The sequence below is a fragment of the Limulus polyphemus genome, unplaced genomic scaffold, assembly GCF_000517525.1.
Source record: "Limulus polyphemus unplaced genomic scaffold, Limulus_polyphemus-2.1.2 Scaffold659, whole genome shotgun sequence".
In the NCBI taxonomy this organism is placed as follows: Eukaryota; Metazoa; Arthropoda; class Merostomata; order Xiphosura; family Limulidae; genus Limulus; species Limulus polyphemus.
The window spans coordinates 212,895-229,196 of NW_013666269.1; the positions used below are offsets into that span (position 1 = coordinate 212,895).

General features: G+C 32.3%; 1 protein-coding gene across 2 annotated transcripts in view; it reads left to right on the top strand.

Moving 5' to 3' along the window:
- The first annotated feature begins 1,673 nt into the window (after positions 1 to 1,673).
- The window catches only part of LOC106459775 (V-type proton ATPase 116 kDa subunit a-like), an 89,862-nt gene continuing 75,233 nt past the window's right edge, over positions 1,674 to 16,302 (top strand). For both annotated transcript variants that reach the window (XM_013919431.2, XM_013919432.2), the window contains exons 1-4: positions 1,674 to 1,948; positions 2,964 to 3,042; positions 8,131 to 8,228; positions 13,612 to 13,740. In XM_013919431.2, the coding sequence (XP_013774885.1) occupies positions 1,832 to 1,948; positions 2,964 to 3,042; positions 8,131 to 8,228; positions 13,612 to 13,740 (423 nt within the window). In that variant the 5' untranslated portion in view covers positions 1,674 to 1,831. The remainder of the gene's footprint in view (positions 1,949 to 2,963; positions 3,043 to 8,130; positions 8,229 to 13,611; positions 13,741 to 16,302) is intronic.

Genomic DNA, 16,302 nt, shown 5'->3' on the forward strand with positions numbered 1-16,302 from the left:
GTGCTGCGTCAATCCCACGATACTTTAACAGGAAGACATATTGGAGTTAAGAAGACATTGAGTCACCTACGACAGAGATTTTACTGGATAGGTATGAGGCAAGATGTGGAAGAATGGTGCAGAACATGCAGTACATGTTGTGCTAGAAGGGGACCCAAGCATAAGGGACGTGCTCCAATGAAGTTATATCAAGTTGGCGCACCAATGGAAAGAGTAGTGGATCATCTCTCAGACGTGACTTTCTGGATAAAATGTGGTCGGCGAGGTAAGCCAAATGTGGTACATACCAACAGGCTTTGGCTATCACAGTCCAGGACATTTCAGTTGGGTTGAAGTGAACAATGGAACAAATGATGCTGCTGAAGACGTGTCACCTGAAAAAGCCACTGTCGAAGAAGAAACTCTATTCAATTTTGAGAAGGGAAACAGTGAAGCCCTTGATGAAGTTACTACCACTGATGTGACTGTTACCAATGATAGGACGTTTCCTGATGAAGCAGATGAACCTCACTTGAAGCAGAAGCCAACGAGATGGAGACCAGTACGGAAGAAGATACGTCCCGTAAAATTAAAATACTTTGTTGAATTTTGATTTTGTGTTTGTAAATTCTGTACATTTAATTAAGTTATTGTTAATTGTTTATTGGTTTAATGTAATTGGCTATTGTTCGGGACGAACAATACTAAGGAAGGAGCAGTGTTACGACAGCGGGGGTCACGTGACTAGTATTCTAGAAGATTCGCGATAAACGCTAGTGTGTTACGACAGCGGAAGTCAAGTGACGCTGGTAGCTCGTGTTGAGTGCCTAGAAGATTCTAGAAGAGGCGGTATTATCGTATATAAGTGCGCTAGACAGAGAGAGAGAGAGGGAGAGAATGGGAACCAAGGACAGCTGTTACGGTCGGCGAGAACCGAGGATAGCAGATACAGAGATCGGAACTATAATTACTGACAGGCGGAGATAGAGACGGACAATTGAGTCAAGCGAAGTAGAAAGTGAGTGAATTGTTGTGAACTATAGTGTGTGTAACTGTGAAAATTAAGTGTATTGCAAAGTTGTATAGAGAAAGAATAAACAAGTTTTATTTAAGAAAGGACTTGTATTGTAGAAAAATTAACAAACAAATATACAGAGACGTAACACCCATACGGTCATTCGTCGTGCTAACTTTACACCTGTCTTTTATGTAATATCTCGTTTTACTTAGTGGTATTCCACTTGGACGCAAGAGAGAAAAAATGTTACAAAACTATAAAAAAATGTATGTTGAAAGAAACAAATTCTAAAACACTATAAACAATTCTTTCAAATATTCAATCCTCTATTGCTCGTATTATGAAAATATGGTGGAAAACGTTTTTCTTCGAATTTCTTACTTAAATGGGTATATATTGCGAAAGAAGTGATTTTGTGACCTCGCTGACGCAACAATATATTTTAGTAAGTTATAAATGTATACGTTACATACTGTTCTATTGAGAATCCAACAAGAGTAATTCCATGATTTATTCAGGCTACTTCTTGGAAATATTAGCATTCAACAACAGAATAGAAGTATTTGTATATGTATCAAGCGACAATGATAGATTTGTTTCTTGTACGTTACAGTGTACAATAAATAGAGGGTTAAGGGTAAGATGTGAGAAGCAGTGCCCTCTATTTTGTATCTTTTTTGAGACATACGGGATTGTCGTACTCTAGTCAAAGATTAGTTGAATTAGTGACGTTTACGGTGTAGGAAGTTCTATTGCGAAAGTATAAGACTAAGATTAATCTTAAAGGTAATAATTTATATGTATTAAAACGTTTGTTGAGTACTTACATTTAGGATGGGTTCGTTGTTTCGGTGTGAAGAGATGACATTATGTCAGCTTTTTCTTCAATCTGAAGCAGCTTACGCTTGTGTATCTGAGCTAGGAGAACTTGGGCTTGTGCAGTTCAGAGACGTAAGTTCGCATGATAATTGATATTTTTATATTTTGAAAGTCAGAATTATACTTTAATTATTGCATTTTAATAATTTTATAAATTTGTCATGTAATAGGAATATATTATATAATTTAGCATGGATTGAGTTTTACTTTTAGAGGGTTTCTGCTTTTCCTGTCTTCATTCATATGATATAGTGATAATGCATTACTTATAACTAATACTACAATATTTTACTTTTAGTATTGATTACTAATATTATAACTTGTAAGGGTTATTCCTTTTTCAGTTTTTTTTTTGATAAAGTGAGGGTAATACTGTTGGTAGGCCTATAGTATGTGATGACTAAATTATAAATTTAAAGAATATAATTAATGTTTCTGTTCACTGCAGACTACATTTCAGATTTGTGCCTACATTGATAATTTACGTTTGTACTGGGTATGAAAGTTGCCAGTTTATAATCAAGCATTCTAATTTCCATACTTATGTTTATGGGGTGAGAAAAATCCATTTTAAGATTGTAAAGGGATTTGATAGTGTTGATGCATCATCATTTTTCATACTTAAATAGTGAGAATGGTAAGATTAGAGGATGTATATATGTTGACAGAGTAGGAGTCATCTTTCCCCAAAACAGCTTTATTTTTCTAACAGGGTGGTTGGTCTTTGGACCAGATTGCCTTCAGATGTAATAGATAAAGTTAATTTAGGTTTTTTTAAACCTACAGTGTTTTGTGTGTTCCACTGGAAAGCTTGATAAATATTTGAATGATACAGGCTGGCTTTGAGCATTTTATTTTTATTTTAGTTTAATATTGTGGATGGGATTGCCTAGATGGACCAACAAGTCCCATGTTGTCTTAAATAGTATGTATATGTGTATTATGGTTGTCTTCATACCTCCTTTCCACTTACTAATATGGAATGTGTTTTGTCATATTTTAATAGCTTTTCAGTGTTAAAGCTTTTTAATATTTTTTTGCATTTTAGATGTTTTTACATGTGATATTTTAATAAAATATTTTGCAGCTTAATCCTGATGTTAACTCTTTCCAAAGGAAATTTGTTAATGAAGTCCGCCGCTGTGATGAAATGGAGAGAAAGTTGCGTAAGTTAAAAAGTATAATGTATTAATGTTTACCTTCATTTTTTACAGTGTATAAGTTTTAACAAAGAGTATCAATTTAATTCTGCCCTTCTTCTAAGCAGTGCAGCTAGACATTTCTAGCTCTAGAAATTTAGTGAGTCTACATTTCAAATAAACATTTATGTTTTTACTATAACTGTTTTCCTGTGTTTTTTATGTTTATTTACAATTGAAAGCAATACAACATTAAAATCATTACACAATAAATAAAGAGAGGTGAGTGACTTGGATTAAAAGATAGTGATCTATGAGAGTTTGTTAAACAACCACAAAACCTAGAGAAAGAAGAGTGTAGGCAGAGAAGAGTGGAAGAAAGACTGAAAGAAGAAAAGGAAGAAAAAGACTGAAAGAAGAAAAATAAGGTAAGGAGAGACCGGAAATAGAGAGAATAAGAGTATAAATTGAGAAATAAGAAAATGAGAGACTGGCAATGGAGAGAATAAGAGCTGAAATTGAGAATGCCAAGCTCACCCAACAGAAAAAGGATGAATCCAAGAATGACAATGGGTTCAGGGCCAGCCAACCCAAACTGCCCAAATATGATGAATAGAAAGATCAACATGGATGCTTTTCTGGAGAGATATGAAAGTTTGTCGGAACTGGGACAAAGGTTGCTGGGTAGTTTGTCTCCGCCCACTTCTCACAGGTACGATGTCAGAAGATGCCATGGATTATGGCAAGTTAAAAGTGGCCTTGCTGAAATGCTATGAACTTACTGAAAAAGGTTTTTGTCAGAAATTCAGAGAAGTCAAACTTAACACTGGAGAAACTGTATTTCAATTTGTGGCATGTCTATGGCAATACTTCACAAGATGGACTGACATGGCTAAGTGTGAATATAGTTTTGAGGAAGTGGCAGATAAACTAATACAGTTCATGATCATGTGCTCAACTAACATGTCACTGTTCCTCAAGGAGAGAACACCAAAAGACATGGATGAGATGATCAAGCTGGCAGAACAGTATATGGAAGCCCATGGAAGGAGTATAACTAACAAGTCCAAGAATAACTGGTTAAAGTCAAAACCAGTGGTAGCTGACCAGAAACAGGAGTCAACCAAAGGTGACAGGTGGTTAACAGACAAATGGGAGAAGAGATGCTATATTTTTTATAAAATAGGGCACATCGCAAATTAGTGCAAGTTTGGAACCAACAAGCAACAGGATAAATCACAACATAAAGTAGCTGGAGCTACCTGCAAAGATGGTACTGGCCAGAAACAAGAAAGGAGTGACTATCACCATGGATGCTGCTGCCAGAACCTGTCAGATCACCACAAGAAGGAAGTGCCAATTCCATGATCAAACAGTGTAGGACTGAGGGTCAGCTCAAGTTAGCAAATAGGTTAACAGTGCCAGTGGTGATAGGAGCATGTGTCAAACTTCAAGAGGCACCAACTAATAATAAAATGCCAATAGCCAAAGGCTATGTTGGGGAAAAGAAAATGAAGGTCCTATAATACATTGGGTGCAATAGTGCACCAGTGAGAACCAGTCTTGTATCTGAGGACCAGATGGTGGGCAAGGTACATCTGTGTATGCTGATTGATGGGACAGTGAGAAAGTTTCCCATAGCAAGAAAAAAGGTGGACTCTCCATATTATGTGCAAGATCTTGAGGCCATGTGTATGAAAGCATCCATCTTTGACTTGGTGATTGGTAATATACCAAGAGGTAGAAGTTTGGAGGAACCTTAGAAGCTGGAAACATTGAGCCTTCAAATTCAGCCTACTGTTCATCAGTTGTAATCGTGAATGAGTGGGATGAATCAAACTGCTTCTGCATAGACTTCCAGAAGCTGTACCTCAGGATGAAGTTTGACTCTGAACCTATGGGCAACCCAGAGGCTATCATGGCAAAACTAGACAGATCCAAGTTCTTTTTCAAAAGATCAACCTCAGTAAAGGTTATTGGCAGGTCCCGATAGAGATAGGATCTAAAGAGAAGGCAGCCTTTGTGACACCAGATGTATGTTACCAGTTTAAGAGTATGCCATTTGGGTTAGTCAACTCAGCAGTAACATTCAACTGCATGATGAAGATGTTGCACACCACAAACATCGAGCATTGTGTGGGCAACATTATGACATACATATTGAGATGGAAAGACCACTTGAAGAAACTTAGAGACCTGTTCACACGATTGAGGGCAGCATATCTGACTATCAGACCATCTAGGTGCTACATTGGCTATTCTGTGCTGGAGTTTGTTGAACAGAAGGTGGATGACTGACAGATAATCATGGAAGAGGAAAAGCTAACCCACATACAAGATGCACCAGTTCCAACAACCAAGCAGGAAGTCAGATCTTTCCTAGGGTTAGTGAGATACTAGAGGAAGTTCATCCCAAACTTTGTTGAAGTTGATGCACAATTTGACTGACTTGATCATAAAAGGCCTACCCAACAAAGTGAAGTGGGAACAACTGCAGCAGATGGCACTCCAGAAGTTAAAGAACATGTTGGGAAGTTTGCTAGACATCTTAGAGCCTTAAAAATATGCACTCATGATTGTGATGTGATAGTAGAGCTAAGTTTCTTAAAATGTGTAGCTAGGGATAGAGATATAAAAACAAAATTATTGACAGATTTCATCATAAACATATCAATAAATGAAAAATGTTAGCATGTACAATGTTAGAGAAAATGTAAAGCAGATAACATGAGAGTTTGTTTACCATATGTTCAAGGCTTATCTACAAGAATGGGTAATATAATGAAAACAAATACATAGAACGTAGTGTATCATGTTGTAAGTTAACTAGTATTAGTAGAACATGTGGCAGAAATATGTTATAGAATGGAGTTAACATCAAGTTGATAAAATAGGTAGAATTTAAAATTGAATTAAATATCAAAGAAACCATTGAAATTGAAAAGAACAAAGATATCGTATTAAACCAGAAAGCTGGTCCAGGTCTAGAAATAATAAAGTACTGGACAGATGTTTTGTAACTCTGGGTAGTTTAAGCCTAGGTGGCACTGTAGAATTGTAAATGATTATGTGGGTATATAAACAATGACTCCTGAAGATGGTGTTGTGGGACACCAAAACATATGTAATCTTTTTTTTTAGGGCAAGTCCCTGATTTTAATAACTATTTATTGTGTAATGATTTTAATGTCATATTGCTTTTAATTGTAAATAGATGTTTTACAGAAGTGTCATTTTAAATTATTTATTTTATTTGTGTTTGTTGCTCTCTCTACGCCTTCCTCTTGCTTTCTTTTGACATGATTGAAAGGTTCAAACTCTTCAAAGTTTTGATGATAGAAGTAGAATGTAGCTCTTCTCTTTATCATCAGCGTTTTATATTACAAACTTTTAGTAACATTAGTCAGGCTTAAGATTTAACTGCAGCTTTTGTCTTGCAGACACTCGTACATCCAGCTAAGCTATTCAAAAGGCATAGTTATTACACTAACATGCAATTTCTTTTTCTAACCAGTGAAGACAAAAAGAGTAGCATTGTTCATTTTTCAATTTTCACAATCAGTGGGGTTAAATTATTTTAAAAACATCTGCTGCCAGCTTATTACATGGTTTTCTTTTTGCATCAATTTCTAGACCCTTTTTTAGAAATTTCTGCCTAGACTATTCTACTTTAATTTAAATTCTGGAAGTTATTAAATTGATTTATCTACTTATCTTTAGTCCTAAAAAACTGCAGGGTTTCTTTATAAGAGTTCTTCTTTTGCTATGACTCTTCATTCTATCTCTTCCAAATTCTTCACAGTCTGCTTCTTGACATTTTCTACTAAATCATTTTTCTCCTTCCTTGTCTGTTTTTGCTATTCATAATCCCTTCAGATTGGTTACTACCAAGCTGACATCTCTTTCAGTGAGCATATTAACCATTTTTCTTTTCATCACCTCAGTTAACAGTCCCTTCTCTTCCAGGATTCCATTATCTCTCTCACCTATTTGTTTTTCTCTCTCTCTCTCTCAAGCCTACTTGAAACACCTGCCTTCAGCACAATTATAATGGAGTTACCTATTTCTTGTTGTCCTTCTTCAAAGCCCAGCTTTTCATCAACAACAAATGATGTTCACAGACTGTTTAAAAATATTTTTAAAGGTACAATCAAAGTACCAAATTACTGTCTAGTTTATCAACTCATAACCTCACCAAAAAAGCTGTTAACAGATAGGTTCATACTGTAGCTTGTAAGTTTTTCTGTGGTCAAATTTATTTGGGTTTCATATTATTGGATATGATACTTAATTAAATATACTTTTTAATTTATAATTTATTAATTAAAAGTTGTGAAATTCTCCACATTTTAAGCTGGTAATAATGATGTTGTTGTTTTGCCAAAACTACCTGTAATAAACACTAAGTTTATATTGTACTTTAATAGCTTCTTTTATCACTAGGCATTACTATAATATACTTGTTAAAGGTAAAATCTGTAGAATTTTTTGAGTTTACTCTTCTACTAAAACATTTATGTAAGTTGTTAATAACCTTAATAAATTACATACTGTAACACAAGATCATATGTAGATTCAGTATTGATCTTTGAGTGACTAGTTGGTATGCTATGCTTTGGTTATAGTGTTGTTTATACAAACATAGGGATAGTACAAAGCGTGATAGCAATGAGAGGTGCATTCAGAATGGCTACAAAGTTTTCACATAAGTTGTTTGAAGTATGACCTCTTGTTCACACGTATAATGGTTAAAGAAATGACTATATGTTTGATATAATACACAAAAATATAGTATTTTAACACACTACTATAACTAACACTGTTCATTTATGGGGTAAGAGAAATTAAAAGAAACCTTAGCATCTAAATTTTGAAATACACTTTACATTACCTGTCCAGCTACACCAATTTTTCCCATTTGTTAAGAAATATTTATGTATGTTTAGTAACTGTTTTAGTTTGTAGTTTTTTAGGCCATTTGTGGAACAGTGATGTAATTCAGTTTTTCAAAAAGTTTTCTAACCTGCAAATATATTATGCATTGTGTAACACTGTATGATATTTTTTTATTTATTTAAATACTTAAAGGTATTTTGAATGACCAACTGTCTATAGGTTTCTTGGAAAAAGAAATAAAAAAAGATGGCATTCCAATGTTAGATATTGGAGACAACCCTGAAGCTCCACAGCCTAGAGAGATGATTGATCTGGAGGCAAGTTTTTAATGTGATTTGTTTTAATAATTGTAAAATAACTTAAGATTAAATTAAATAATTGAAATTATTCGAACAATTGATTAATTGAAATAATGATTTCATACAACAGATCTCTTCTGTAGGTCCCTATTTGCAAAAAAAACTATTTTTTGTCTAAAAAAAATTCCCACAAGTTATATGACCATTTATTACTTGGTGGATAAATTGCTAATGTCGACTAAATACCACAAAGTAATCGACATTTTTTGTTTTTCGTTTAATAATCCCACACTGATCTTTTGTAAATTAAATAATGAAAACATTTTAATCTTACAATAAGGGTAATGATGTAATTATTTAAAACATGTCACTACTATTTAATTACTTGTAATAGTAATTTATGTATGTTGTTTGAATTGGATAAAAATGATATTGAATAAAGATTTGAATAATCGCAATATCTTACAATTGCGTACAATACTCACTAAACAGTAAACTTATCTCATTTGATAATGATTTTATTTTGGTGAACATAATAAAAATGAAATCTCATTTTTACAAACATTGCAGTTCAATAAAACCATAGTATATCAATTAAAAAATAAAAACCTTGTAATTTTAAACAAAAAAACAAACATGAACAAGATAACCTCAATAAGTAGTTATCTCCAGTCATGTGACTTTTTTGCTTCATATTATATATAAACAGTAAAAGCTTTATTCTCCAACATTGTTTTTCATGATATTTTACAGAATAAATTTTGACCCATTGTTGATGCTGTAAAGTATATTTCTACATCATCTGTAACAATAATAGATTTAAGTAGTAATAAATGTTGTAAAAGGTCTTAAACTGTATAAAATCTTTTATAAGTACAATATTTCAAATGTAAATCACAATACAGGTAGTTGACAACTGAAGCTTACCAATGGGAAGGAATGTAAACAAAGCCACAGCAGCAGCACTAAGCTACAATGAGCAGTTGTATTTGGAGATATTGAAATTTCTAGTTACAAAAGTTTTTGGATATAACAAAGCTTTTACTAGCTAAGTGTTTAGTTAAATTATTTAAATCTGATGATGACAAAACTATCTAATATTGTACATTTGTTACTGTGTTAAACTTTTAATAAAGGTTTCTTTGTTACCCATTCAACTCTTCCCTAAACTGTATAAACTTACCCATTTTATCTTAAGTTATCTGATTTCTTCTCATTGAAGACAGTTCATGTAGCTTTCAAACATATAATTTAACAACTAATTTCACAATTCACAAGGAGAGGAATGTTTACAGAAACTATAAAAAAAACAACTCTTAAACCTGTATATTTACTGTATTTAATACTTTATAGACTAATTCTTGCTCTATCTAATGATATTCAAATTTTTCTTTACAGCTGTTTTCAAAGCTGTGTTTTATTAATGAATGATTAAACCACTTCATATAGCAAGGTTTCAACTAAGGCCTATACAAAAACTAAGAGAAGCACTTGAATATCAAGAAATGGGCAATATATTCTTAAGGGGTGATAGGTTATTGGTAAAAAGACATTTTTTGGAAAGGGCTAAAAAATTTAAAAAAATTAATAAATTGGTAAATAAGTTGTTTTATTTACATGCAAGACTTTGCAGTTCTGCAGAAATGAAAATATTAACTTTTTTCTTTATGAATTAAACTAATAAAGAATCATAATATGACAAAATATTGACTTGAAAGTATTTGAATTATAATTTTATAAATACTTAGAATTAAATAATAAAATTTTCTTAAAAATTTGTACCAAAAATATATGACATTCTTGAGGAAATCCTGTCTTCAGGTACAATAATTTAGGAGTAAGTTATTTTGTCCATCCTAAACTGTTGTACATGGGAATGTATTATACATTTAAAGTAGTATAAAACGTTTATCACTTTGAAAATGATACAATTAATAGTGTTCCACAGATATCTCTATACAAATTTTTACAATATTACTGTACTAAACTATTGAATTTTTGTTGATGAAAATAAACATATTTCTTTGACATTTTCAAACAACAAATTTTTATGTAAAGTTGATAAACTTTATCAACCTAAAAACATCAACAATAAAATATATAAAAAGAAACAGTTTTGGCTATAGATCTACATCATGTGTTAATTAGTTGAATACTTCTTTTGTTGTTGGAAAGAAAATTATTTTTCAAAACATGGGCAAAATTATCTTATGATATTTGGCAAATAATATTTATATAAAATAGAGAAATTAGGGCTTGCTAAATGGAATGTTTTTGAACGTATGATTCATTTATGTTTTAACTTATATTAAATGTTAAAGTTCCAGACTTTGAAAAACTATTACACAGAATGGACAGTCCAGGATGTAGTGTGTGTTTGTGGGGGAGGGTCAAACTAGTCCTCTGATAATACTACTGATAAATTTATATTACTGTCATTATTATTTGCTTATAACTGCAGCCTACTTGTAACTTTAGAAGTAAAATCAATTATAAAGCCTTCAAAGGCATTATGAGTAGCTCAGTTGGGTTATTTAACTCCTTCAAAGCTGGTCCCAAGCCAAGTTTCAAAAGTAGAAGAATTGACATCAGGCAGGCAGATGGTCACAAAACTCAATTCTTGCCAAATTGTGAAAATTGGTTCAACAAAGATAAGATCATAGAGCCAGGGCATTTCCCAGAAACATGTGCAGTAGTATTGCCTTAGCACTGTGAAAAGTGGACTAGGACAGACTCATCTGTTACAATGGATGTGGCTAAAGAGGATCAGAATAGCTAGCTGGAACGTAGGAACATCGAGAAGAAGGAGTGCAGAGTTTGCGGAGGTTCTGAAGAGGAGGAGAGTACAGATAATGTGCTTACAGGAGACGTGATGGAAAGGAAGTTAGGAATGGGAAATTGTAGAAGATTACAAACTTATCTTTCATGGGACTACAAAGAAAATAAATAGGGTAGTAGTTATATTGAGTGCAGCAATAAAAGAGAAACTAGTGGAGGTGAAAAAGTTGAGTGACAGAGTAATGGTGGTGAGGCTAGGAACAGAATTTAGTTTGCTGAATGTAGTATGTGCCTATTCAAGTATAAAATAGAAAAAACTTAAAACAATGGTCTTATCAAACAGTCTTGTGAATGTGCTAATGAACTTAAGGTTATTGTTTTCTAAATGTTTTCTTATCTTTCATGGGACTACAAAGAAAATAAATAGGGTAGTAGTTAGATTGAGTGCAGTAATAATAAATAAACTAGTGGAGGTGAAAAAGTTGAGTGACAGAGTAATGGTGGTGAAGCTAGGAACAGAATTTAGTTTGCTGAATGTAGTATGTGCCTATTCAAGTATTAAATAGAAAAAACTTAAAACAATGGGCTTATCAAACAGTCTTGTGAATGTGCTAATGAACTTAAGGTTATTGTTTTCTAAAAACAATTTCATTAAATTGTTTTTAATTTCTTTCAATTTAATGAAAAAGAACAATGCTACCTTAAGAGTTAGTTGGTTGAGTTAACAATCCATTCTTTTAACATGTCCAATCATTATTGAAGGCTACTTGTGACACTAATAATTGTTTATTTAACTCTTTCAGCATGGGACCTACCTTGTAACCATTTTGTGCTTGTTATAGTTTTCGTGCTATACCTTTTAAATTAGTAAATGAATGTTAACAAAATTTGGCAGATTATCAGTTAACATCACAATGCCTTCATATGCAAAATATCAAATATTTTTTATTAACCCATTAACTGCAGCAGATAAAACTGAGTTGCCATCACAATAAAATGGTAATTTTTGTCAATCGCATAGAATTATAGTTATATATGTCTGCAACTGACGGATATCTCAGTCATTCGCAGCTGAGCCATAGAACTTCAGTGACGGAAATATCTGTCATCCACAGTTAATGGGTTAAGTCTTAAGGTTTGTAAAATAATATTTTTCTCATGCCTTTCTTTTCGCATGTTGCCTATCTATCACGCAAAGTAATTTTCATTTTAAGATTAAATATACTTTTGTGCATTAGAAAATTTTTAAATTTCACATGCAAAATCTTTATAATGTCCAGATAGTAATCAAATGTTTCTTAAGATTTTGATAATTCCAGCTATTCAGGTGTTATATGAGAATAATTGATTAATTAAATATAAATGATTAAGGAGCATAATGAATAATCAATTACTAAATTCCACTAATTTCCCATCTCTGTATTATTTAGTGAAAAGATATTTTGGTCTCAGTTATCATAGCTAACTTTTATATACTCTTTCACTGAATCCATACAATTTACTCAGTAAGTCAGATGTTTTATATTATATTGGATTTTTCCACTGTATATTTACTACACTATTCTAAGTCCAAAATATGGAAAGTGAGTTTTATCCCCCCTCCCCCCTCCCCTACTTAATTTTATCTTCTTTTTTGAGTTTGGATTTTTACAAAAACATTTTTTGGATTAGTTTCAAAGTTATTTTAGTATGATATTTTGTTGTTTTTTTTGTATTCTTGACAAGTTTTTTTTTCACTCTATGCACTGGATACAAGAACTACATTTTTTTTGAATCTATGGATTTCTTTTATTTTTTATGATGGGTAAACTTTTTTGAGGTCAGTGTAAATCTGAGAAGAAACATTTAGAGAATGCACTATATTTTCTGAAAATTAAAGATAATTTGCCAACAAAGACAGAAAAATAATAAAATTAAAATAAACTTTTTTTTTATATCACAAAAACAAATAATTGGGAACAGTTGATGTGATGAGAACAATTTACAGTACCTCTGCTTAATAACTCATTTTATGCACTGTAATAGTTTATCATTATTGCCATTAGCATGAGGCTACTTTTATGTAATTTTGCAATCTTGGCAAAGTTTTCCAAATGAGAAAACATTGAAATAAATGACCAGAGATGTTTAAAATAAGTTCACCCAGGATTATAGGGAGAACAGTCATTGTTTCTATGAAAGAATGGAACATATTTTCATAAGTTGTGTGACTTTAATTTCTCAATTAATTTCCATTATCTAATGCAAATAAGATTATAGAAGGTTCATATAAACTTGTGCAGAAAATGCACTACTGTGACTTACAACCGTATGCATACTTCTTGGAACACTTCTCATAGTTTTGTACACCTAAAGCAAGTACTTGCATTAACTCAAGGCTAATATTAATTTTCAGTCCTACAAGTAATATAAATGTAAATTCATTTTTCGGAGAGGGAACCACTAATATTAAAGTATTTTATTATTCGTGCTTTTATTATTTAAAAAAATATAGGCAGATTTGGCATTGTTTATTATTTTTTGTTAATAATATTTGATATTTACTGTACCTATGTTACTCTCTTGAATGTTGTATGACCATAAAATATGCTTATGTAATAGGCTTTTGTATATTTCTTTTTAGGCAACATTTGAAAAACTGGAAAATGAACTGAAAGAAGTAAATACCAATGCAGAAGCCTTGAAGAAAACATACTTGGAATTAACAGAACTGAAGCATATATTGCGTAAAACCCAGGCTTTTTTTGATGAGGTATGTTTATTAAGGATTGTCTGTGTGGAAAATTCTTAATAAAATTTGCTGTTTAGTTGATGTTAAAACCTGCCACATGAGCTTTAGTACTGAACATAGTATGGCAAAAAGGAGTGTCATTCTGGAAAGCAGTGATTTAGGGTTATTTCGATAGATGTTGATGTATGAAGTTCAATGCAACTTCTAAAATGGGAAAAACTAAATACTAATGAAAAATATGACATGATTAAATCTGTATGGATTATACTAGTAGTAGTAGTAGATGTAAGCCTGGGCATTCTGATATGCGGGACAGGCTGTTGCCCACGCAACTTGCCTCCCCTCTCCACCTTGATGACGGGGCCAAAGGAACAGCAGTGCTGATACAGTTTGGTGTCAACGCGGTCGCAGGAGCTGCCAGAACGGGGTTGGAATCAATGTCGAACTGCCTTCGGGGCTCCGACTCCGGATTATACTACGATGATACAGTACTGGGCATTATACCATTCTTCTTATATTTACTCTTCATTGCAGAAATGGAATTTTTAATTTAAGAATTGCTAGGGAAATCATCTTGTAATGCATCTGCTTCAACTTCAACAATGCATCTTTTGTTGTTATTAACTATAAGGTTCACAAAACATAGAAACTAATGATTTCTTATATATTATTCCAATCCCAATTTTTGAAGTTAACGATACTATTGTGCCTGTTTTTTTGCTTCGCTGTCAATCCAATAATCAATTGACAAATCTTTGATTCAGCTGGTATGTTAAATTGATTGGGATATCTTCAAATATGTTCTTTCCTCATCTGACCTAGACCCACAGTTTATCTTAATTGCTACACTTGAACCAACACATCTGGAACATTTCAAGAATGTTTCAGTGCAGCATCATTTTACTTTAAATTTACAAATTAACTTCTCCATGTTGGCTGTCATGGTTGCAGGTCAGGTCACAGCAACTTAGACCTTGAAAATATTCCCAAATGTCTTCTTTTTGTCTAATCAAACTTTTCTGGAATGATTAAATTTTTTAGGTTTACATTACAATGCCGGGCTGGCTTTTGTGGTAGGGGTTAATAATAGTTTAAAAGAGATTATTTTCAATAGCTTTTGTATAAAGATTCTTTATGTTTGAGTACATACTTCAAAAATGAATGTTTAATACTTGATATATTCCACTTAACATACTTGAATATGTTTTCTAACTATGAATTTATATGTATTAGAATAACAGTGTCTTACATGCATTTAAGTGAAGCTAAAGCTTGGTGATTTTGGTAAAACTACAATTGGCTCAAAAAAACTTAGTGAAAAATCAAATTATATGGAACAAAGTATAAGAAGACTTGAAATCAGAGAAACTAGTTTCAATATGTTCATGTGTCCTCTTTAATCTGATGTTATCTTCTGGTAGAAAAACTGGTCAACAATACCTATCTGACCCCAAAATGTAGAATTCCTTTAAGGACACAAGTGGTTAGAAAGCTATTTTACTTGAAGTGACTTTGGGAGGTGTTGAAATGAGGCAAACTTAGCAGATTAAGCAATTTTTGACAGTTCCTCTTTTGTGTAGTTATCTGTTTTATGTAAAATTCATGTTGATTTCCAGTTGATTTGATGCCCTGAATCTCTCATTTATCTTCTTAATTACATGCATAAAGCATGGATGGTCTTTTGGCATTTAATGGTTAATAAGAATATCTTGTTCTTGAAAAGGGTAATTTAAACTGAGTATTTTCACACTTCAAGCAAAGTAAAATCTGAAATGAAATGTTTTTAAGGAGAGCTTGTGCTTAGAATCACCACTAATTAACTTTTTTGAGACAAGTCACAGGTGAAAGGCCATGTCATCTTGTTTTTAGACTCACATTCAAAATTTTATTGAACTACTATTTCACGAATTTATGTCAAGTTTGGTATCAAACTGTAGATTATAATTCAAATTTTAGTACTATACATTAATCAATTTCTTAATTTAAAATAAATATTAAAAAACACAGATAAACATCGATTTTTGTGTGTCACATGATATGTTGAATGCAGCACTGGTTCAAATTAGATGTATTAGATATTGACAAGTTAGAATATAAAATAAGGAGGTCTTATCTTTTTTATTTGCAAAGATATTGCTCATGTACTAAATCAAACACAATGGCACCCCGCCCACCTCGTTCCATTTTTGGAAACACTCCCTCATATACACTTAATTCTATATATGACATGAATAACCAATTGGAAGCTCAGTGGTTTTCTCAGCCTTTCTAATGTGACTAGTGCCATTTCCCTCTTTTGAACAAAGATTTCAATGGGGTAGGTTGTGTCTGTAGTCTGCTTGAAATTTCATACTTTTTTTTAAACCCAAGTACATCTTAGTTACTAAGCTTGATAAATTATAGTTGAATCCTATGGTATTGATGTAGTAATTTATAATTTTTTAGTTATTCAAATGTATACATGAAGCTAAAAAAAAAAGACTTGGCAACCTACAACAAGCAGCAACCCAGTACAAAGGTCGTGATTGGAAGAGATAATTGTTTGCTTTACTTCTTTATTTACTATTCTATGTTTTAGAAAAA